We start from the raw sequence: 20,846 nt of genomic DNA, 5'->3' as shown, positions 1-20,846 counted from the left end.
TTGATTAAGTCCAATTTACCTATTTTTTCTTTTGTTGATTACGCTTTTGGTGGTATACCTAAGAATCCATTGTCAAATACAAAGTCATGAACATTTCCCATGTCTTCTTCTCAAGGGTTTACAGTTTTGCCTTTTATATTAGATCTTTGATCCATGTTGAATTTTTATATATGGTATTTGGTAGGAGTCCAACTCCATTCTTTTGCATGTGAATATCCTGGTATCCTAGCACCATTTATTGAAGAGGACAGTCTTTCCCCACTGACTGGTCTTGCCACCTCTGTCAAAAATCAATTGGCCATAAATGTATGGGTTTATTCCTGGACTCTCAGTTCTATTCCACTGGTCTATATGTCTATCCTTGTGCCCACAGGTTTGTTGTTGTTGTTGAATGCTTGTGTGAGTAGTAGTATAAGAAATACATATTTAGTCCTTGTCCCTGGCTCCTGACACAACTCCTAAAACCCTTGTAATTTCCTAAGTGATATGAGTGATAGGTGGATCTTTGTCAGAAAAAAAGCTTCTAAGAACCTTGGAATCTCCGGAGTGATTAGAAGTGTTTTTGGTAGGCTAATGAGAATGACTGGTGGCTGGGGGGTCTTAGATAGCTTCAGGATGGGGTCTCGTCACCAGAAGGACCAAGGCATACTTAACAGTTTTTTCAGCCTCACCCCACCCTGACCTCCAGGAAAGGGAATGGGTCTGGAGACAGAGTTAATCACCAATGAGCAATGAAAATCTCCATAAAAACCCCTAAATTTTAGAGTTCAGAGAGCTCCTTTTTAATATACATCCTTTTTAATGAACCAGTAATAGTAAAGTAACTTCCTGGGCTATATGAGCCATTCTAGCAAATTAGGAACCCCTGATTTACAGCTTGTTGGTCAGAGGTACTGGTGGCCTGGGCTTGAGGCTGGCATCTGAAGACATGGGGGCAGTCTTATGTGATTGAACCCTTAAACTGTGGAGTCTGTACTAATTCTTGGACCTCCAGCTGATGTCCACAGAGAATTAGAGAATTAGAGAACTGTTTGGTGTAGAAAAGCTAGCATCTTTGGTGTCAGAAGTATAGTGAGAGTAGCAGCTTGGATTTTTTTATTTGTTGGTTTTTATTTTTGTCAGTAAAACACAAATAAGTAACATTGTGATTTATAATCTTTTATTTATTTATTTTTAAATGTTTATTTTGAGGGAGATACAGAGCATGAGTGGGGGAGAGGCAGAGAGAGAGGGAGAATCCCAAGCAGGGTCTGCACTGCCAGTGCAGAACCCCATATGGGGTTTGATCTCACAAACTGAGAGATCATGACCTGAGCCAAAATCAAGAGTCAGATGATTAACTGACTAGGCCACCCAGGTGCCCCACAATCTTTTCTTTTAAAATATTTCTCAAACATGATGATCTCCTTATAAATAAGTATGATTCCTAAAGGTATTTTTAACAACTTTATTGAGATATAATTCATATATCACATAATTCATTCATTTGAAGCATACTATCCAATGTTTTTCAGTTTATTTACAAGATTGTACAACCATCGCTAAAATGTAATTTGTAGTACTTTCATCCCTTAACAGAAACCTCATTTAGCAGTCAATCCCCATTCCTACCTCCCACATTCCACCCCCAGTTAAAGCAACTACCTACCCATTTTTGATCTCCGTAAATATTCTGAATGTCTCATAAAATGGAATCATACAATATGTGTTTTTTTGTGCTGGTATCTTTCACTTAGCTTAATATTTCCAAGGTTAAACATGGTATAGCACATATTAGTAGAGTTGACACTTGAGCAATGTGAGGGTTAGGGTCATGGACCCCTGACACAGTCAAAAACCTACAACTTTTGACTCTCCAAAAACTTAACTACTAATAACTGTTGACTAGAAGCCTTAGCAACAACATAGTCAAAGAGCATACATTTTGTATGTTATATGTATTATATACTGCATTCATTACAATAAAGTAAGCTAGAGAAAAGAAAATGTTAAGAAAATCATAAGAGAAAATACATTTACAGTACTATATTGTATTTACTAAAAAAGATCCATGTATAGGTGGACCCTTGTAGTTCAAACCCATGTTGTTCAACAGTCAACTGTACTTCATTTCTTTTTATTGTTAAATAAATATCACACTGTATGGAATATACATTTTATTTATGAATTTATCAGTTGATGAACATCTGGGCTGTTTCCACCTTTTGGCTAAAATAAATAATGTTGTAACTGATGGCTACCAGAGGGGAGGTGGGAGGGTGGTGGGAGAGTAAAATGGGTGATGGGGATTAAGGAGTGCACTTGCTATGGGCACCAAGTGTTGTACTGCAAGTACCCCTGAAACTAATATAACACTGTATGTTAACTGGAATTTAAATATAAACTTAATAAAATAAATAAAGTTGCTATGAACATTTGTATATTAGATTTTAGTAACAATTTTTATCTTAAAGTCTATTTTATCTGATATTAAGATAGCCATTCAGCTTCTTTTGTGTACAATTTACATGGTGTATCTTTCCCATTCTTCTTTCAACCCATTGTATCTTTGAATTTAAACTGTGTCTCTTGTAGACAGCATAAATAGTTGGATCATGGGTTATTGTTTTATTAATTTTTTTAATATTCTGCCAATCTCTGGGGAGCCTGGGCGGTTCAGTCAGTTAGGCGTCTGATTTGTGGTTTTGGCCCAGTTCATGATCTCACAGCTTGTAAGTTTAAGCCCTGCATCAGGCTCTGCGCTGACAGTGCAGAACCTGCTTGGGATTCTCTCTCTCTCTCTCTCTCTCTCTCTCTCTCTCTCTCTGTCCCTCCCCTGCTTGCATGCTCTGTCTCTTTCTCCCTCTCAAAATAAATAAACTTAAAAAAAAACATTAAATATTCTGCCAATCTCTGCCCTGTAAGTGTTGAATCCATTTAATGCAATTACTGATAAGGTAAGATTTGCTTCTGACAGTTTGCTATTTGTTTTCTGTCTTAGGTCTTCTTTGTTTCTCTATTACTTTATTACTACCTTCTTCTGTGTTAAATAGAGATTTTCTAGTGGGTCATTTTGGTTATCTCATTATTTCTTTTACGATTTTTATAGGTCACTTTCTTAGTGGTTGCCTCAGGATTATAATTAACCTCTTAATTTATAACAATCTAATTTGGACTAATATCAATATAATATCTATAGTATACAAAAACTTTGCATCTTTATAGCTCCATTCCTCCTTCTTAGTTTTGTCATACAAAGTACATTATTCATATATTTTATCTACCTACTAACACAGATTTATAATCATTGCTTTAGTAGTCTTTTAACTCACAAGAAAAAAAAAGTCAAAATCAAAAACTATACTTATGCAATCTTTTATATTTTCCTATATAGTTATTCATACCAGTGCTCTTTATTTATTCATGGGTTTGCATTACTGACTTGGATCCTTTCACTTCGACCTGAAAGATTCTCTTTAGTATTTTTTATAGGACAGATCTATTAGAGACAAATTCTCTCAGTTTTTGTTTACTTGGAAATGCCTTAATTTCCCCTCCATTATTTGAAGAATAATTTTGCTAGATATAGAATCCTTGGTGGACAATCTTTCATTGTTTTTTTTAAAGCACTTTGATTATATCATACCACTGCCTTCTGGCCTGGATAGTTTCTGATGAGAAATCAGTTGTTAATCTTATTGAGAGTCCATTGTACAAGATTAGTTTACTTCTTTATAACTGCTGTCAAGATTCTTTGTCTTTTGATAATTTAGTTATGATATATCTGGGTGTGGATCTCTCTGAGCTTCCTCAATGCATAGATTAATGGTTTTCATCAAATTTGCTAAGTATGGGGCCATTATTTCTTCAAATACTCTTTCTTCCCCTTTCTTTCTCTCCTTGTGGGACTCCCAGTATGTTTATGTTAACCTACTCAGTGGTATTCCACAAACCTATGTGCCTTTTTTTTTTTTAAAGCAGGCTTTATGTCCTACATGGGGCTTGAACTCACAAATCTGAGATCAAGAGTTGTATGCTTTACTGACTGAGTCAGCCAGGAAACCTCTAGGCTGTTTTTTTTTATTATATAATATTTTTTGTAATTTTATTTTAGAGAGAGAGCACGCAAAAGCTCACATATTCATTTTAGATTCATTCTTATTTAAAATTTTTGATGCAACTGTAAAACTCACTTTTTTTAAATACAGTGTTATTGATGAATACACAATAATGAATATACAATGTGGATACACAATGTTACATTACTTTCAGGTGTACAACATAGTAACTGAACAAGTCTGTATGCTATGTGTTCTTCCTAGTTATTTATTGTTATGATTTATGTGGGGAGACACTGTTCTCACATTTTCCTTTAGTTCTTTGGGTATGCTTTCCATTAGTTCTCTGAACATATTTAAAACAGCTGATATAAAGTCTTTTTGAAAGTAACTCCAAGCCTGGGCTTCCTCAAAACAGTCTCTATTGACTACTTTGAGTATGGGTTATACTTTGTTTCTTTGCATATTTCATTTTTGCTGTTGTTGTTACAAGCCAGATATTTTTTTTTATTTTTTTTAAATGTTTATTTTTATTTTTGACAGAGAGAGAAAGACAGAGCATGAGCAGGGGAGGGGCAGAGAGAGAGGGAGACACAGAATCCGAAGCAGGCTCTAGGCTCTGAGCTGTCAGCACAGAGCCTGACGCGGGGCTCAAACTCACACTGTGAGATCATGACCTGAGCTGAAGTCGGACGCCCAATCGACCGAGCCACCCAGGCGCCCCGCAAGCTGGGTATTTTAAATAACATAAAGTAACAATTCTGGAAATCAGATATTCCCCCTTTCCTGGGCTTACTGTAGTTGTGTGCTCAGCACATTTTCTGAACTGATTCTGTAAAGCTTGTATTCTTTGTCATATGTGGTCACTGCGGTCTCTACTCAGTTTACTGGTCAGTTAATAATTTGAAAGAGATTCCTTAAATAAATGCCTTGAGTCTCAGCCTTTGCTGAGATTGTGTGTGTGGGTTGAGACATGTCTTCAATATTCTGACAGGCAGCTTACAATATTACTTTAGCCTTTACATCCTGCCTGTACAGAGCCTCGGGATCAACCAGAGGTGAGAACTTAGGCCCTTGTCAATTCTTTCTTGGGAAGGTGCACAGCCCTGTGCATGTACATGGTCTTCCAGATTCCCAAGAATATATGCTGCAGCTTTTGAAAGCCCCCTATAAACACCTCATTCCACAGCCTTCTTTCTTTTTAATTTTTTAGTCAGCTTCTTATTTGCCTCAACTACTATCATTCCCACAGGCAGCTGGATGTTAAACAATTGCTACTGATGGTGTATGGTAAGTGTCCCAGGAGATAAGGCTGTTTGCACGGAGAAAGAAATAAAAGACAAGGTCTGTGAATGGAGATTTCCAAGAAATTGCTAGACATGTCAAATAAGGACATTTATCTGGGAAAGGTGCTTTTGGGGGAGCTCTAAACCATTCTTGCCTCCTTTAGAAGCTATTGCTGTATTTCACCAATTTGTGGAGCTATTGGTTCTCAAGGCTATCAACAGAAAGCTGTATGGAGGGGAATGGGAATAGCACAAGATAAAATGTCACTACACTTGCTGTTCTGAGATACAGCAAATGTTCTGAAATAAAAGTTCTCTGGATTTTTTTTTAAGCCTGTGGTTAACTTCCAGAACTCTGAAAAAGCTGACTTGAGAATTTTTGCCAGTGTTCTCACTGCTTTTATGGAGCAGATTTTCAAAGGTCCTTTCTCCACCAATCCTGATGTTCTGTGTATAATACTTTGTGTGGATGTATATCTCATTTCTCTTGGGTATATAACTAGGAGTGGAATTCCTAGGTCACATGTTAACTCTACATTTAACTTTTTGAGGAACTGCCAAACTATGCTGTGCATTTTACGCTTACATTAGTAATGTTATGAGGGTTTTGATTTCTCTACATCCTTGGAAACATTTGTTATTGTCGATCTTTTTTATTATAGCCATCCTAGTAGGTATGAAGTGATACCACATTTTATGTTTGTTTTGCTTTTTAAAGTAAGCTCTACCCCCAATGTGGAGCTTGAAATCATGACCCTGAGATCAAGAGTTGCATGTTCTAGTGACTGGGCCAGCCAGGCGCCCCTCACATTGTGGTTTTGAATTGTATTTCCACAATGACTAATGATGTTGAACATCTCTTCATGTTTTACTGGCCATGTAGATAGCATGTTGGAGAAATACCTGTTCAAAGCATTTATCCATTTGTAAAACAAATTATCTGCCTTTTTATTATTGAGTTGTAAGAGTTCTTTATATATTCTGGATACAAGTCCCTTGTTAGATATCTGATTTTGAAATATTTTCTCCAAATGGTTATTTTTTCACTTTATTGATGGTATCATTTGTAGCACAAAAGATTTTATCTGTTTTTCTTTTGTTGCTTATGCTTTTGATGTTGTATCTACAAAGGTTCTGCTTAACTCAAGGTCACTAAGATTGGCTCCTATGTTTTCTTCTAAGAGTTTTATAGCTTCAGCTCTTACATTTGGGTCTGATCCACTCTCAGTTAGAGGTAGGAGTTCAATTTCATGCTTTTGTACATACAGATACCCAGAGTTGCCAAACCATTTGTTGAACAGACTATTCTTTCCTTCACTGAATTGTCTTGGCATCCTTACCAAAACAATCAACTGACCATAAATGTAAAGGTATGTTTCTGGACTCTCAATTCTATCTCACTGATCTAATATGTCTATTATTATCTTTGTACTGTACTATCTTGATTACTGTGTGTAGCAAGCCTTGAAATTGAGAAGTATGCCTCCTCTTACTTTGTTTTGTTTTCATCACGACTGTTTTTGGCTGTTCTGAGTTCCTTGCAATTCCATATGAATTTTAGGGTCAGCTTGTATCAATTTCTACAAAGAAGTTAGCTGGTATTCTGATAGGGATTACACTGAACCTTCAGATCAATTTGGGGAGTATTAACATCTTAAAAATATTAACTACTATGATCATGAACATGAGATGTTTTCCCATTTATTTAGATCTTCTTTAATTACTTTCAACAGTGTTTTATAATTTTAATATAAGTTATACATATCTTTTGTTAAACTTATTCCTAAGTATTTTATTCTTTTTGATGTTATTATAAATGGAATTTCATTTTTTAATGGCTCATTGCAAGTGTATAAAAACACAATTGATTTCTGTATATTGATCTCGCTTTCTGTAACCTTACTGTACTTGTTACTTCTAGAGTTTTTTTTATTGGATACCTTGGGATTTTCAACATACAAAATCATGTCATCTGCAAACACAGATAGTTTCAATTATTCCTTTCAAATCATAATGCCTTTTATTTTTTTTCTAATTGCTCTGGCTACTTCCTAGTCCAATGTTGAACAGAAGTGGCAAAAGTGGACATCTCTGTCTTGTTCTGATCTTAGGGGAAAACTTTCAGTCTTTCACTATTAAGTAAGATGTTAGCTGTGTGCTTTTCTCAGATGCCCTTTATCAGGTTAAGGAAGTTCCTTTTTATTCCTAGTTTGTTGAACATTTTTATCAAGAAAGGTGTTAGATTTTATCATATGCCTTTTCTGTGTCTGCTGAGATGACCATATGGTTTTTGTCTTTTATTCTATTAATATTATGCATTATTTTAATTGATTTTTGGATATTAAACCTTACCTTGTGTTCTTAGACAAATCCCACTTGGTCATGACATGTAATTCTTTTTATATGTTGCTGGATTCAGTTTATTAGTATATTGTTGAAGATTTTTACATCTATATTCAAAGGAGATAACAGTCTGCAGTTTTCTTTCCTTGTGATGTCTTTGTTTTTTTATCTGGGTACTACTGGCCTCACAGGATGAATTGAGAGGTGTTCCCTCTTCTTCTACATTTTGGAAAACTTTGTGAAGGATTAGTACTAATTTTTCTTTGAATATTTGGTAGAATTAACCAGTGAAACCATCTGGGTCAGAGTTGTTCTTTGTGGGTAGTTTTTTCATTACTAGTTGACTGTCTTAACTTGTTGTATAGGCTTATTCAGATTTTCTATTTCTTCCTGAGTCAATGTCAGTAATCTATGTCTTCCTGGAATTAGTCCTTTCATCTAAGTTATCAAACTTATTTGTATACAATATTCTTAGTATTCCTCACTAATCCTTTTTTTTTCCCTCACTAATCCTTTTTATTTCTGTATGGTTTGTCCCACCTGTTTTTGTAAATAAAATTGTACTGGCATGAAGTCATGCTCATTTACATACTGTCTATGGCTGCCTGTACTAAAACTTCACAGTTGAACAGCTGTGACAAAGATGGTATTTTTTTGGCCCCAAAAGCAAAACACATTTACTATCTGGGCCTTTATAGAAAAAAATATGCTGACCTCTGGCTAAAAGAATAAAGTAACACTTGAAGTACTCTGGTCAAACTGGAGCAAAAGGCTTTTGAGAAAGTATTAGAGGCAGGTATAAAGTGTGGAATGAATGAACTGTGATCTAGTTTTATAAGTCTTAGCTCAAAGCTTCATTCCAACCCCTCAGACATCATCATTTCTGGGGAAACAAATACATTTCCAGATCAGATTCAGTACAAAGATTGAGCTTCATGGAATAAAAAGGAAATTCAAAAACAAAAAGTACTTTGGGCAACTAGGGGAAGAGTAACAAAGGCTATACTGTGAATAATTTTGTTTCTGGTTGAGGTCCTATAATTCTAGGGTACTCTTTCTGAAAGCAACATAAAGGTTCAAAGTGCGTAACTTTCCCCCTGACTCTTGAATAGCATGAAAGGCTATCGAAGAGAGATCTTCCAGCTCCCCTCCTGTCTTCACAAAGGGAGAGTAAATCAATTCTTTTTCTTTCTTTCTTCTTTCTTTCCTCTTTCTTTCTTCTTCCTTCCTTCCTTCCTTCCTTCCTTCCTTCCTTCCTTCCTTCCTTCCTTCCTTCTTCTTTTTCTTTCTCTTCTCTTCTCTTCTCTTCTCTTCTCTTCTCTTCTCTTCTCTTCTCTTCTCTTCTCTTCTCTTCTCTCTTCTTTTCAAGGGTGAGGAGGGGCAAAAGGAGAGGAAGGGAGAGAATTCCAACCAGGCTCTACACCCAGCATGGAGCCCAAAGCGGGGCTTGATCCCATGGCATGAAATCATGACCTGAGCCAAAATCAAGAGGCAGATGCTTAACTGACTGAGCCACCAAGGTACCCCCAATTCTTTTTTTTTAATTTTATTTTTTAAAAGTTATATCCAAATTAGTTAGCATATAGTGAAACAATGATTTCAGGAGTAGGTTCCTTAATGCCCCTTACCCATTTAGCCCATCCCCCCTCCCACAACCCCTCCAGCAACCCTCAGTTTGTTCTCCATATTTACGAGTCTCTTCTGTTTTGTCCCCCTCTCTGTTTTTATATTCTTTTTGTTTCCCTTCCCTTATGTTCATCTGTTTTGTCTCTTAAAGTCCTCATATGAGTGAAGTCATATGATTTTTGTCTTTCTCTGACTAATTTCACTTAGCATAATACCCTCCAGTTCCATCCATGTAATTGCAAATGGCAAGATTTCATTCTTTTTGATTGCCAAGCAATACTCCATTGTATATATATATATATATATATATATATATATATATATATATACACCACATTTTCTGTATCCATTCATCCATTGATGGACGTTTGGGCTCTTTCCATACTTTGGCTATTGTTGATAGTGCTGCTGTAAACATGGGGTGCATGTGTCCCTTTGAAACAGCATACCTATATCCCGTGGATAAATGCCTAGTAGTGCAATTGCTGGGTCATAGGGTAGTTCTATTTTCAGTTTTTTGAGGAACCTCCATACTGTTTTCCAGAGTGGCTGCACCAGCTTGCACTGCCACCAACAATGCAAAAGAGATCCTCTTTCTCCGCATCCTCGCCAACATCTGTTGTTGCCTGAATTGTTAATGTTAGCCATTCTGACAGGTGTGAGGTGGTATCTCATTGTGGTTTTGATTTGTATTTCCCTGATGATGAGTGATGTGGAGCATTTCTTCATGTGTTGGTTGGCCATCTGGATGTCTTCCTTGGAGAAGTGTCTATTCATGTCTTTTGCCCATTTCTTCACTGGATTATTTGCTTTTTGGGTGTGGAGTTTGATAAGTTCTTTATAGATTTTAGATACTAACCCTTTATATGATATGTCATTTGCAAATATCTTCTCCCATTCTGTCAGTTGCCTTTTAGTTTTGCTGATTGTTTCCTTCGCTGTGCAGAAGCTTTTTATTTTGATGAGGTCCCAGTAGTTCATTTTTGCTTTTGTTTTCCTTGCCTCTGGAGACATGTTGAGTAAGAAGTTGTGGCCAAGATCAAAGAGGTTTTTGCCTGCTTTCTCCTAGAGGATTTTGATGGCTTCCTGTCTTACATTGAGGTCTTTCATCCATTTTGAGTTTATTTTTGTGTATGGTGTAAGAAAGTGGTCCAGGTTCATTCTTCTGCATCTCGTTGTCCAGTTTTCCCAGCATCACTTGCTGAAGAGACTGTCTTTATTCCATTGGATATTCTTTCCTGCTTTGTCAAAGATTAGTTGGCCATACATTTGTGGGTCCATTTCTGGGTTCTCCATTCTGTTCCATTGATCTGAGTGTCTGTTCTTGTGCCAGTACCATACTGTTTTGATGATTACAGCTTTGTAGTATAGCTTCAAGTCTGGGATTGTGATGCCTCCTGCTTTGGTTTTCTTTTTCAAGATTGCTTTGGCTATTCGGGGTCTTTTCTGGTTCCATACAAATTTTAGGATTATTTGTTCTAGCTCTGTGAAGAATGCTGGTGTTACTTTGATAGGGATTGCATTGAATATGTAGACTGCCAATTCTTTCTTTTCATGCCAATACCATCTTGGAAATTTACCATGACAGCATGTGTCATATAGGTTTTACCTGTCTGTGACTCTCTCACAATTCATCTCAGCATCTGCAGGCTCTGTGTAAGGTACACTCCTCACCCCTCACATCACAAACATTAGCAATACCTGAGCTGTCTGCAACCTCTGCCCACCATAAGGGTCAGCAACATCCAAATCCTTTCAGTGGAAAGCCAAAGGCAGAGTTTCCAGAAAGGAGAAAAACTCCATAAACAGCATCTAATCTAGGGTTAGTAAAATTCCCAAGAGGCAATAATTCCAGCTAATAGATGATACACCACAGAAAATGGCCTACGTGTAAAATTACTCCTTTTATGGAATCTGGGCAATTAGACCCAAACAAACTGTTATGGGTGAACTATTATAATGTTATGTCACATGTAGAAGCAATGGGAATATCTATTATTCCAGATGTGATGTGACGTTTCCTACCAATAATATTGTCATTCCAGCTTAACTCTCAGCCCTGACAACCAGAAGTAACTGGGGCTGAATGGAAGCCATGGGCCTATCACGGAAAGGCTCTGTGGCTAAGCAAGTCCCTTAAATTACACCAAAGAACCCCCAGATCATCTGAGGAGACAAACCTGTCAGTGTGATACAAAGATGAAGGGTTAGAGCAGAGGTTCAACTCTCCCTCATCTATGCCTCATTCTGAGACAAATGCTAGGCCATCATCCAACTCTCCTCTCCCTGAGAGGCATCTCATGCACGTCCAGGTTCTAGCCATTTTATCTCTAAAATCTCAAGCTTTGCCTCAGGGTACCTGGCTGGCTCAGTCAATTAGAGCATGCAACTCTTGATCTCAGGGTTGTGAGTTCAAGCCCAACGTTGGGCATAGAGGTTACTTAGCAAAATAATAAACAAACAAATGAAAATAAAATCTCAGCCCTTGCATCTCCAGTTCATCTCTAGGCTCACTTCTTCTGGGCGTTGCAGAGTGGAGGAGACTTCCAAAGTGGAGAGAAGTACTCCTTCCAGCTTTGCTCACTCTTCACCCTTCTCATACATGTCTTTACTCCAGAACACACTATATGGCTTTATTCCTGTATCTGCCTGTCAACTAGCTTCCCAGCCTCCAGTCTTCATGGTGGTCCCTCCTCAATATCACTGACAGCATTGTTTCTATCCCAACACGCTGCAGAGAAGGAAAATAAATCATATCACTCTCACTTTAAAACCTGTTGCACAATTCCCACTGCCAGCAGCATGTACCTCAGTCTTGCCCCCACCCATCTCTCAGCCTTGCCCCTCTAGCTGTCTCTTATGCATCCCATAGGTATCAGCCAAGGTGGATGACCCCGGACTCACAGAAAGAGCCATTCTCTTCCACTTCCATGCCTTTGCACACACTTTCCTTCTCAAGTGCACTTTTATAGCTGCCAAAATGCAGCTTAGAGGCCCCCTCTGTTATGAGCTCTTTCTGACTTAAGGTATTCTCTTACAGCTCCCACAGCACTTTCTTCGAATGTCTGACAGTTCTCTAAGTGCTAGAATTCCACATTTATACTTTCCCCACTAGGCTAAGGAAGACCATTCAATGGCTAGAATTAGCTAACAAAGATCTAAGACCAACATCCTCTAGTACCAAGTATCTGGTAACTGAATTAGCCCCCAGGAATGAAAAAAGGAAGCACAGCAGAAAGTTACTGCTTTCATTATAAAAGTATACGAATTAGTAACATTCCATTAAAGCCCTAAAAAAGCCCCAAAACTACTTCCCATAAATCTATAAATTCCAAGTGCCTCTACAAAATTCCTCAACAATTCACTTCTCAAAACTGTGCCAGAAATAGTTTATGGAATGAATATCAGTAACCCAATGGAATACAGTATAGTTAATGGGCCAAAGTTAAATTACAATTCTTATATGACCCAAAGTTTGGATTTCTTGTTAATTTCTAATTCTTTTAGGCTGGGACCTATTTCTTCTGCCTCACACCTATACCAATTTTAATATTACACCTTTACACTCCATCAGACCAGTCCCTGAAGGCAGCCAAAAGCTTACCTGAGCTGAGATGCCAACGAGGAGCAGCCACTTCTGATACTCATCAGTCCGGTAGTGGATCATCTGGCACCCTGCCAGACTGGCATGTCTATCAAACATCTTCACAGGCTGAGAGTCACCTTCCATGCTCCAGTGGTAGACTGTTGTCTCAGTCACAAGGGCAACAGTATTCACAGAGACCCATTTCCAGAAAATCACCTCTTCTGCCATGGTATGAGACTTCATTTTGCTCTTCATTTCAATATTAAAGATTTGAAGTGTCTTTCCAGCTAGTATTTGATGTGATGAAGATTAGAGAAAGATAAATTGAAAATTTGAAAGACAAATTCTTACACTCTTATTTATTTATTCATTTATTTTTATTTAAAGTTTATTTTACTTATTTTGAGAGAGAGAGAGAGAGAGAGAGCGAGAGCGAGCACAGGAGGGGCAGAGAGAGAAGGAGGGAAAGCAAACCCCAAGCACTATAAGCATGGAGCCAGATATGGGGCTCAAACCCACGAACAGTGAGATCATGACCTGAGCTGAAACCAAGAGTTGGATGCTGAACCAACTGAGCCACCCAGGAGCCCCCATATTCTTATACTCTTAATTCTGAATCCTTTTAATATTATTTTAAGTTGTAAAACTTACAGCTAATCTGATTAAGAGGGGAAAGAAAGTTGCTTGAGTAGTAATTAACCACACCTTGATGTCTCAGTATTGAGAAGAGCCTCCTTCAGAAGAATGTAAAAGTGTGTAAATGTAGAAAATATGAGTAACAATCATAAATCAGTGCTTTTGTTTTTTATTTTTAATATTTATTTATATCTGAGAGAGAGAGAGGCAGAGCACAAGTGGAGACGGGGCAGAGAGAGAGGGAGACAGACTCTGAAGCAGGCTCCAGGCTCTGAGCTGTCAGCACACAGCCCAATGCAAGGCTTAAACTCAAAAGCCATGAGATCATAACCTGAACCAAAGTCAGACACTTAACTCACTGAGCCACCCAAGGTGCCCCAGAAATTAGTTCTTTTGAAGCAACTATCAAGTGAATCAGTTTTAAATTGATTTTTTCTAGTTTTAAAATATTTTTTCAGGATAAGGCAACAACAATTAGACAATCTTTCTTTGGCATCTCCAACTCAGGAAAGAATACTATCATCCCTTCAAATTAAACAACTTGTCCACATAACAGGGTCATTTAATCTTAAATTCTAGACCAGTGCTGTTAAATAGAATTTTCTACAATGTTGGAAATGTTCTGTACCAGCACTACCCAGTACAGAAGACACTAGCTACATGTGGCTATTAGGCATTTGAAATGTGTCTGGTAAGACACATTTAAGGAAAATGAATTTTTACTTTCATTTAACTTTAATTAATTTAAATTTAAACAACCTCATGTGGGTAGCACCCAACAGGGCAACTAGGTTCTAGACAACAGGCTTTAGTATCCATCCTCTGGTAAGAGATTCATATTGTTTCCACCTCTGATAAAAAGCGGAGTTTTGATCTTTGTATCTATGCAAAACTTAGAACTAACATGAAATACTCTTTCCCCCCAAATTAGGACCAATGCAAGGATTATTTGACCACTTTTTTTTGGCACTGTACAGGATATCCTAGCTAATGCAATAAGGCAAGAAAAGTAAAAGACATAAAAACAAAACAAAAAAAGAAGTAAAACTGCCTTCATTCACAGACAACATAACTGTTTACAAAGAAAGTCCTAAGGAATCTACCAATCTACAAAGCATTATCAGCACTAATAGGTGAATATAACAATACTGCAGGATATGAGGTCAATATACAAAAATACCAACAGAATTTCTGGATGCCAGCAGCAAACAATTTGGAAATAAAATTTTAAACAGAACTGTAGTATCACTAAAAAGGAAAAAAAATCCCTCTCAATCAAGAATCCTATATCCAGAAAAACTGTCCTTCAAATATGAGGAAGAAATTAAAACATTCCAAGATAAACAAAAGCTAAGGGAGTCAGGTACCACTAGCACTCTTTTTTTTTTTTTTTTTTTTTTTAATTTTTTTTTTTTCAACGTTTATTTATTTTTGGGACAGAGAGAGACAGAGCATGAACGGGGGAGGGGCAGAGAGAGAGGGAGACACAGAATCGGAAACAGGCTCCAGGCTCCGAGCCATCCGCCCAGAGCCTGACGCGGGGCTCGAACTCACGGACCGCGAGATCGTGACCTGGCTGAAGTCGGCCGCTTAACCGACTGCGCCACCCAGGCGCCCCACCACTAGCACTCTTATAAGAAATGCTAAAGGGATTCCTGCAGGTTAAAAGGACATTAGATAGTAACTCAAAGCCATCTGAAGAAATAAAGATCTCAATAAAGGTAAATACATGGGTAATTATAAAAGCTAGTATTATTGTAACTTTGGTTTGTAACTTCATCTTTTGTTTTCAACATGATTTAATAGACTCCAATATTAAAAAATCAATGAGTAGTCTAAAAACTAGTATTATTGTAACTAGTCTGTAACTATACTTTTTGTTTTCTACATAACTCAAGAGATGAATGCATAGAAAATAATAATTAGTTTATGTTTTTGGATACACAATGTATAAAGATGTAATTCTGCGACAATAAAAGAAGTGGGAATGGAGATGTAAACGAACAGAGTTTCTGTATGTTATCAATAGATACAAACAGAGAGGGAGGGAGGCAAACCATAAGAGACTCTTGAACACAGAGAACAAACTGAGGGTAGATGGGGGGTGGAGGAGAGGGGAAAAGGGTGATGGGCATTGAGGAGGGCACTTGTTGGGAGGAGCACTGGGTGTTGTATGTAAGTGATGAACCATGGGAATCTACCCCAAAAATCAAGAGCACACTTTACACACTGTAGGTCAGCCTATTTGACAATACGTTATATTAAAAAGATAAAAAATAAAAATTTTGCATAAAAAATGTTAAGCCAGTATAATTTCAAATTAGATTGTTATAACTTCAGAATGTTAAATATAGTCTCCATAGAAAACACAAAGAAAATAGCTGTAGAATATACACAAAAGAAACAAGAAAGGAGTTTAAATGTTTTCACACAAAACAAAAACAAAAACAAAAAACACCAAGTAAACATAAGGAAAAGATAGTAATGTAAGAAATGAAGGACAAAAAAGCCATAGAGTATGTAGAAAACAAATAGTAAAATGACAGAAGTCCTTCATCAGCACACATTAAATGTAAATAGATTAAACTCTCCAATCAAAAGACATAGACTGACAAAACAGATACAAAAACGTGATCCAACTATATGCTATCTAGCAAGACTCATTTTAGATCCAAAGACACAAAGAGGTCAAAAGTGAAAGGATGAAAAAAGATACTCCATGCAAATTGAAAGAGAGCAGGATGGTTAATTTCAGACAAAATAAACTTTAAATAAAAAAAATTGCAAAGAAACACATCATGCTAAGTGAAATAACCCAGTCAAAAAAAGACAAATATTGTATGATTCTACATATATTAGGTATCTAGAGTAGTCAAAATTGTAGAGACAGAAAATATAATGGTATATGCCAGGGACTGAGAGAGGAAGTTCCTCATTCCTTCCTCTCCCAGTTATTGTTTAATGGGTCCAGAGTTTCAGTTTTGCAAAAGGTAAATAGTTCTGAAGGGGGATGGTAGTGATGGGTATACAACAATATGAATGTGCTTACACTAAAAAATGGTTAATATAATAAATTTCATTATATGTATTTAGCCACAATTTTTAAATATTGAAAAAAAAGTTGGAGATTTCAATACCCCACTCTCAATAATTAGACAACTAAACAGAAAAATATATTTGAATACTGCAGTCCAATTCAACCTGACATCTTTAGAACACATCACCCAACAAGAAAATATGTTCTTTCCAAGTATACCTGGAACATATTTGAGGACAGATCATATGCTGGCTATAAAAAAGTCTTAAGAAATTTTAAAATTTGAAATCATATAAAATAAATTATCTGATTATAATAGAATTATTAGAAATCAATAATAAAAAAGTGGGATATTTCCAAATTTTGGAAATTCAACAACACACATGTAAATAACCCTTAGGGCAAATATACTGTTTTAAATGTCAAGATCTTAAAAGAAGATCTCAGCGGCTCCTGGCTAGCTCAGCATGCAACTCTTAATCTCAGGGTTGTGAGTTTGAGCTTCATGTTGGGTGTACAGATTACTTAAATAAATACTTTTTAAAAATGTACTTACAAAAGAAGATCTCAAATCAAGTAAGTTTCCACCTTAATAAACTACAGAAAGAGCCAACAAAACCCAAAGGAACAAAAATATAGAGATTAAGAGTAGAGCAAAACTCAAGGAAAAATAACAGGAAAGTAATACAGAAAAATCGATAAAACAAAAAGTTGGCTTTTCACAACAATCAAGAAAACTGACAAACCTTAGACTGATCAAGAAAAAAAGACAAACCCAAATTACCAAAATCAGGAATAAAAGAGAGGACACCATTGGTGATCTTGAAGAAATTAAAAGGATTACAAGAAGAGTATGAACAATTTTATGCCAACACATTAGAAGACTTAGATGACTTGTATATAAATTCCTAGTAAGATAAATTACCAAAACTGACACAAGGAAGAAAATCTGAACAGATTTACAACAAGTGAAGAAGTTGAGTTCTTAGTTTAAAATTATCTCATAAAGAAAAACACAAACTCAGAAGGCTTTAACTGTTAAAGTTTATCAAATATTCAAAGACAATAGAAATATGAAGTCTCTCACAAACTCAGAAAGCAGAAGAGGGACCACTTCCCATGTCATTCTGTAAGGGAATACTAACCAAAGACAAAGTCATCACGAGAAAAGAAACCACAGACACTTATCACAAAAATGGAAGAGTCCTTAAAATATGAGTGAATCAAATCTAGCTATACATAAAAACAATTATACCCTATTACCAAGAGGGATTCATTCTAGGAATGCAAGGTTGGTTTGTCAATTCACATAATATATTACACTCTAAGGGCCCAAAACCATATGATCATCTCAACAGATGCATCAAATGCATTTGAAAAAGTCAACCCCTTCTCATGATAGAAGCTCTAAACAAAATAAAAATATAAAGGAACTTCTTCAACTTAATAAAGGGTTCATCTATCCAAAACCTACTGCTAACATCATATTCAATGATGAAAGACTAAATTATTTCCCCAATTTCAGAAATAAGTCAAGGATGTCTGTTCTTGCCACTTCTTTTTTAATTTTTATTTGGACAGAGAGAAAGAGAGAAAGAGAGAAAGAGAGAGAGAGAGAGAGAGAGAGAGACGGAGGGAGGGAGGGAGGAAGGACAAGAATGCACACACACAGGGTAGGGGCAGAGAGAGAGGGAAAGAGAAAATCCCAAGCAGGCTCCTTGCTGTCAGCAACAGAGCACAACGTGGGGCTTGATCTCACCACCACAAGATCATGACCTGAGCCCATATCAAGAGTCGGACACTCAACCTCTGAGCCACCCAGACACTCATGTTCTTGCCACTTCTATTCTGCCAATGCAATGTTGAAATAAACTGAATAGAATCCAGATGAGAAAGGAAGATGTAAAACTGTCTATATGCAGATAACCATGATGTGGTATATCAAAAATTTGAAGAAACGCACTAAAAACTCTAAGAATAAAGAAGTTTAGCAATTGTACACAATACAGATGTGTATATAAAAATCAGTTATAAAAATGGGTGAAGGGGAGTAGAAGATACAGATTTCCAGCTATGGAAGATATAAGTCCCAGGGATAAAAGGTACAGCATAGGGAATACAGTCAATGATATAATAGCACTATATGGTAACAGGTGGTAGCTATACTTGTGGTGAGCACAACATAATGTACAGACTTGTGGAATCACACTAAGTTATACACTTGAAACTAATGTAATGTGTATCAACTATGTGTATCATACTATATCAGGATTTGTACACAGTGTAAAACAGGAACATCTGGGTGGCTCAGTCAGTTAAGTGTTCAACTCTTGATTTTGGCTCAAGTCATGATCTCAGAATTGTGAGATAGAGCCCCATGGCTGAGCATGGAGCCTGCTTAGGATTCTCTCTCTCTCCTCTCTCTCTCTGCCCCTCCCCTGTGTCCTCTCTCACTCTCTCTCTAAAATAAAATAAAAATTCGGGGCACCTGGGTGGCTCAGTCGGTTGGGTGTCCGACTTCAGCCCAGGTCATGATCTCACAGTTCATGAGTTTGAGCTCCACATCGGGCTCCGTGCTGGCAGAGCCTGGAGCCTGCTTCGGATTCTGTGTGTCTGTCTCTCTGTCTCTCTGTCTCTCTCTCCCCCCCTACCCCTGCTCATGCTCTGTCTTTCTCTCTCAAAAATAAATAAATGTTAAAAAAATGTTTTTAAATAAAATAAAAATTAAAAAAAAGAAAGTGTAAAACATCATTGAAAAAATTGAATATCTAAATAAACAGACATTCCATGTTGAATGACTAGAAAACTCAATATTGTCAGATGGCAATTCTTGCCAAATTGATTAATAAATTCAATGCAATCCCTATCAAAATCCTATCAGGCTATTTGTAGAAACTGATCCTAAAACTTAAGTGGAAATTAAAAGGACCTAGTTTCATAGTTTCAAAAACTATTTTGAAAAATATGAAGTTGGAATACCAACACTATCTCATTTAAAACTTACTACAAAGCCATAGGGGCACCTGGGTGGCTCAGTTGAGCATCCGGACTTTGGCTAGGCTCATGATTTCGCGGTTCATGAGTTCAAACCCCACAATGGGCTTGCTGCTGTCAGCACAGAGCCAGCTTCAGATCCTCTGTCCCCCTCTCCCTCTGCCCCTTCCCTGCTTGTGCTCTCTCTCAAAGATAAATAAACATAAAAAAAAACTTACTATAAAACCATAGTAATCAAGTATTTGGCACAAGGTTGGGCATATGGATCAATGAAATAGAACTGAGTCCAGAAACAGGTCTATTTATATGGTTAACTGATTTTTACCAAAGTCGCCTAGATAATTCAATGGGGAAGAAGAGTCTTTTCAACAAATGGTGCTGGGACAACTGAATGCCCTTACCCCACCGAAAAAAGAAAAAGAAAAGGAAAAAAGAAAAAGAAAGAAGAAAGAAGAAGAAAGAAGAGGAGGAAATGAAGAAAAACCTAACATTCTTATCTCATGCCATACACAAAAAGCAACTTAAATCAGACTATGGACCTACATGTAAGTGTTAAAACCATAAAACCATTAGAAGAAAATATAGAAAATCATCATGACCTTGCACTCCTAGGCTAAGCATTCCTAGGTAAGACTCCAAAATCAAGATCCATTAAAGAAAAAAAGTGGTAATCCGGACTTTATCAAAAATAAAAAATGTTTTCTTCAAAAGATATATTAGGAAAATAAAAAGAAGAGCTACAAATTAGGAGAAAATATATGCAGATCACACAGTTGATAAATGATTTATAACCAGAATATACAAAGCACTCTTAAAATTCAATAATAAGACAAATAAGCCTATTAAGAAATGGGCAGGGCCACCTGGGTGGCTTAGCCAGTTTAAACATTCCACTCTTGATTTGGGTGAGCCCAATAAGTGAGTCATGATCTCACAGTTGGTGAGAATGAGTCCCGAGTTGGTCTCTGTGCTGACAGAGCAGAACCTTCTTGGAATTCTCTCTCTCCCTCTCTTTCTCTCTGCCCCTCCCTCGCTTGTGCTCACATTGTCTCTCTAAATAAGTAAACAAACTTTAAAAAAAACCCTTTAAAAACTGGGCAAAAGATTTGAAGACATTTCTCTAACAAGATACATGAATGGCAAAAAAAAAAAAAAAAGACATATAAATGACAAATAACAACATGAAAAGAAAAGACACTTAACATCCTTAGGCATTACAGAAATGCAAATTAAAACCACCATGAGGTATCCATAGGTAGCCTCTGGAATTACTTTAATAAAAAAGACAATATCAAGTGTTG

At 36.8% G+C, this 20,846-nt stretch overlaps 1 protein-coding gene across 1 annotated transcript in view; it reads right to left on the bottom strand.

Moving 5' to 3' along the window:
* The window catches only part of CLTCL1 (clathrin heavy chain like 1), a 98,300-nt gene that overhangs the window by 65,878 nt on the left and 11,576 nt on the right, over positions 1-20,846 (bottom strand). The window contains exon 3 of the mRNA XM_047098226.1: positions 12,897-13,165. Within this exon, the coding sequence (XP_046954182.1) occupies positions 12,897-13,165 (269 nt within the window). The remainder of the gene's footprint in view (positions 1-12,896; positions 13,166-20,846) is intronic.

The sequence above is a fragment of the Lynx rufus genome, unplaced genomic scaffold (genome assembly GCF_022079265.1).
Source record: "Lynx rufus isolate CCGP_SWC_20201006 ecotype Redwood Valley unplaced genomic scaffold, mLynRuf1.p SCAF_45, whole genome shotgun sequence".
Lineage (NCBI taxonomy): Eukaryota > Metazoa > Chordata > Mammalia > Carnivora > Felidae > Lynx > Lynx rufus.
The sequence above is the reverse complement of the archived record's forward strand: the minus strand, read 5'-3'. Positions and strand labels throughout refer to the sequence as shown.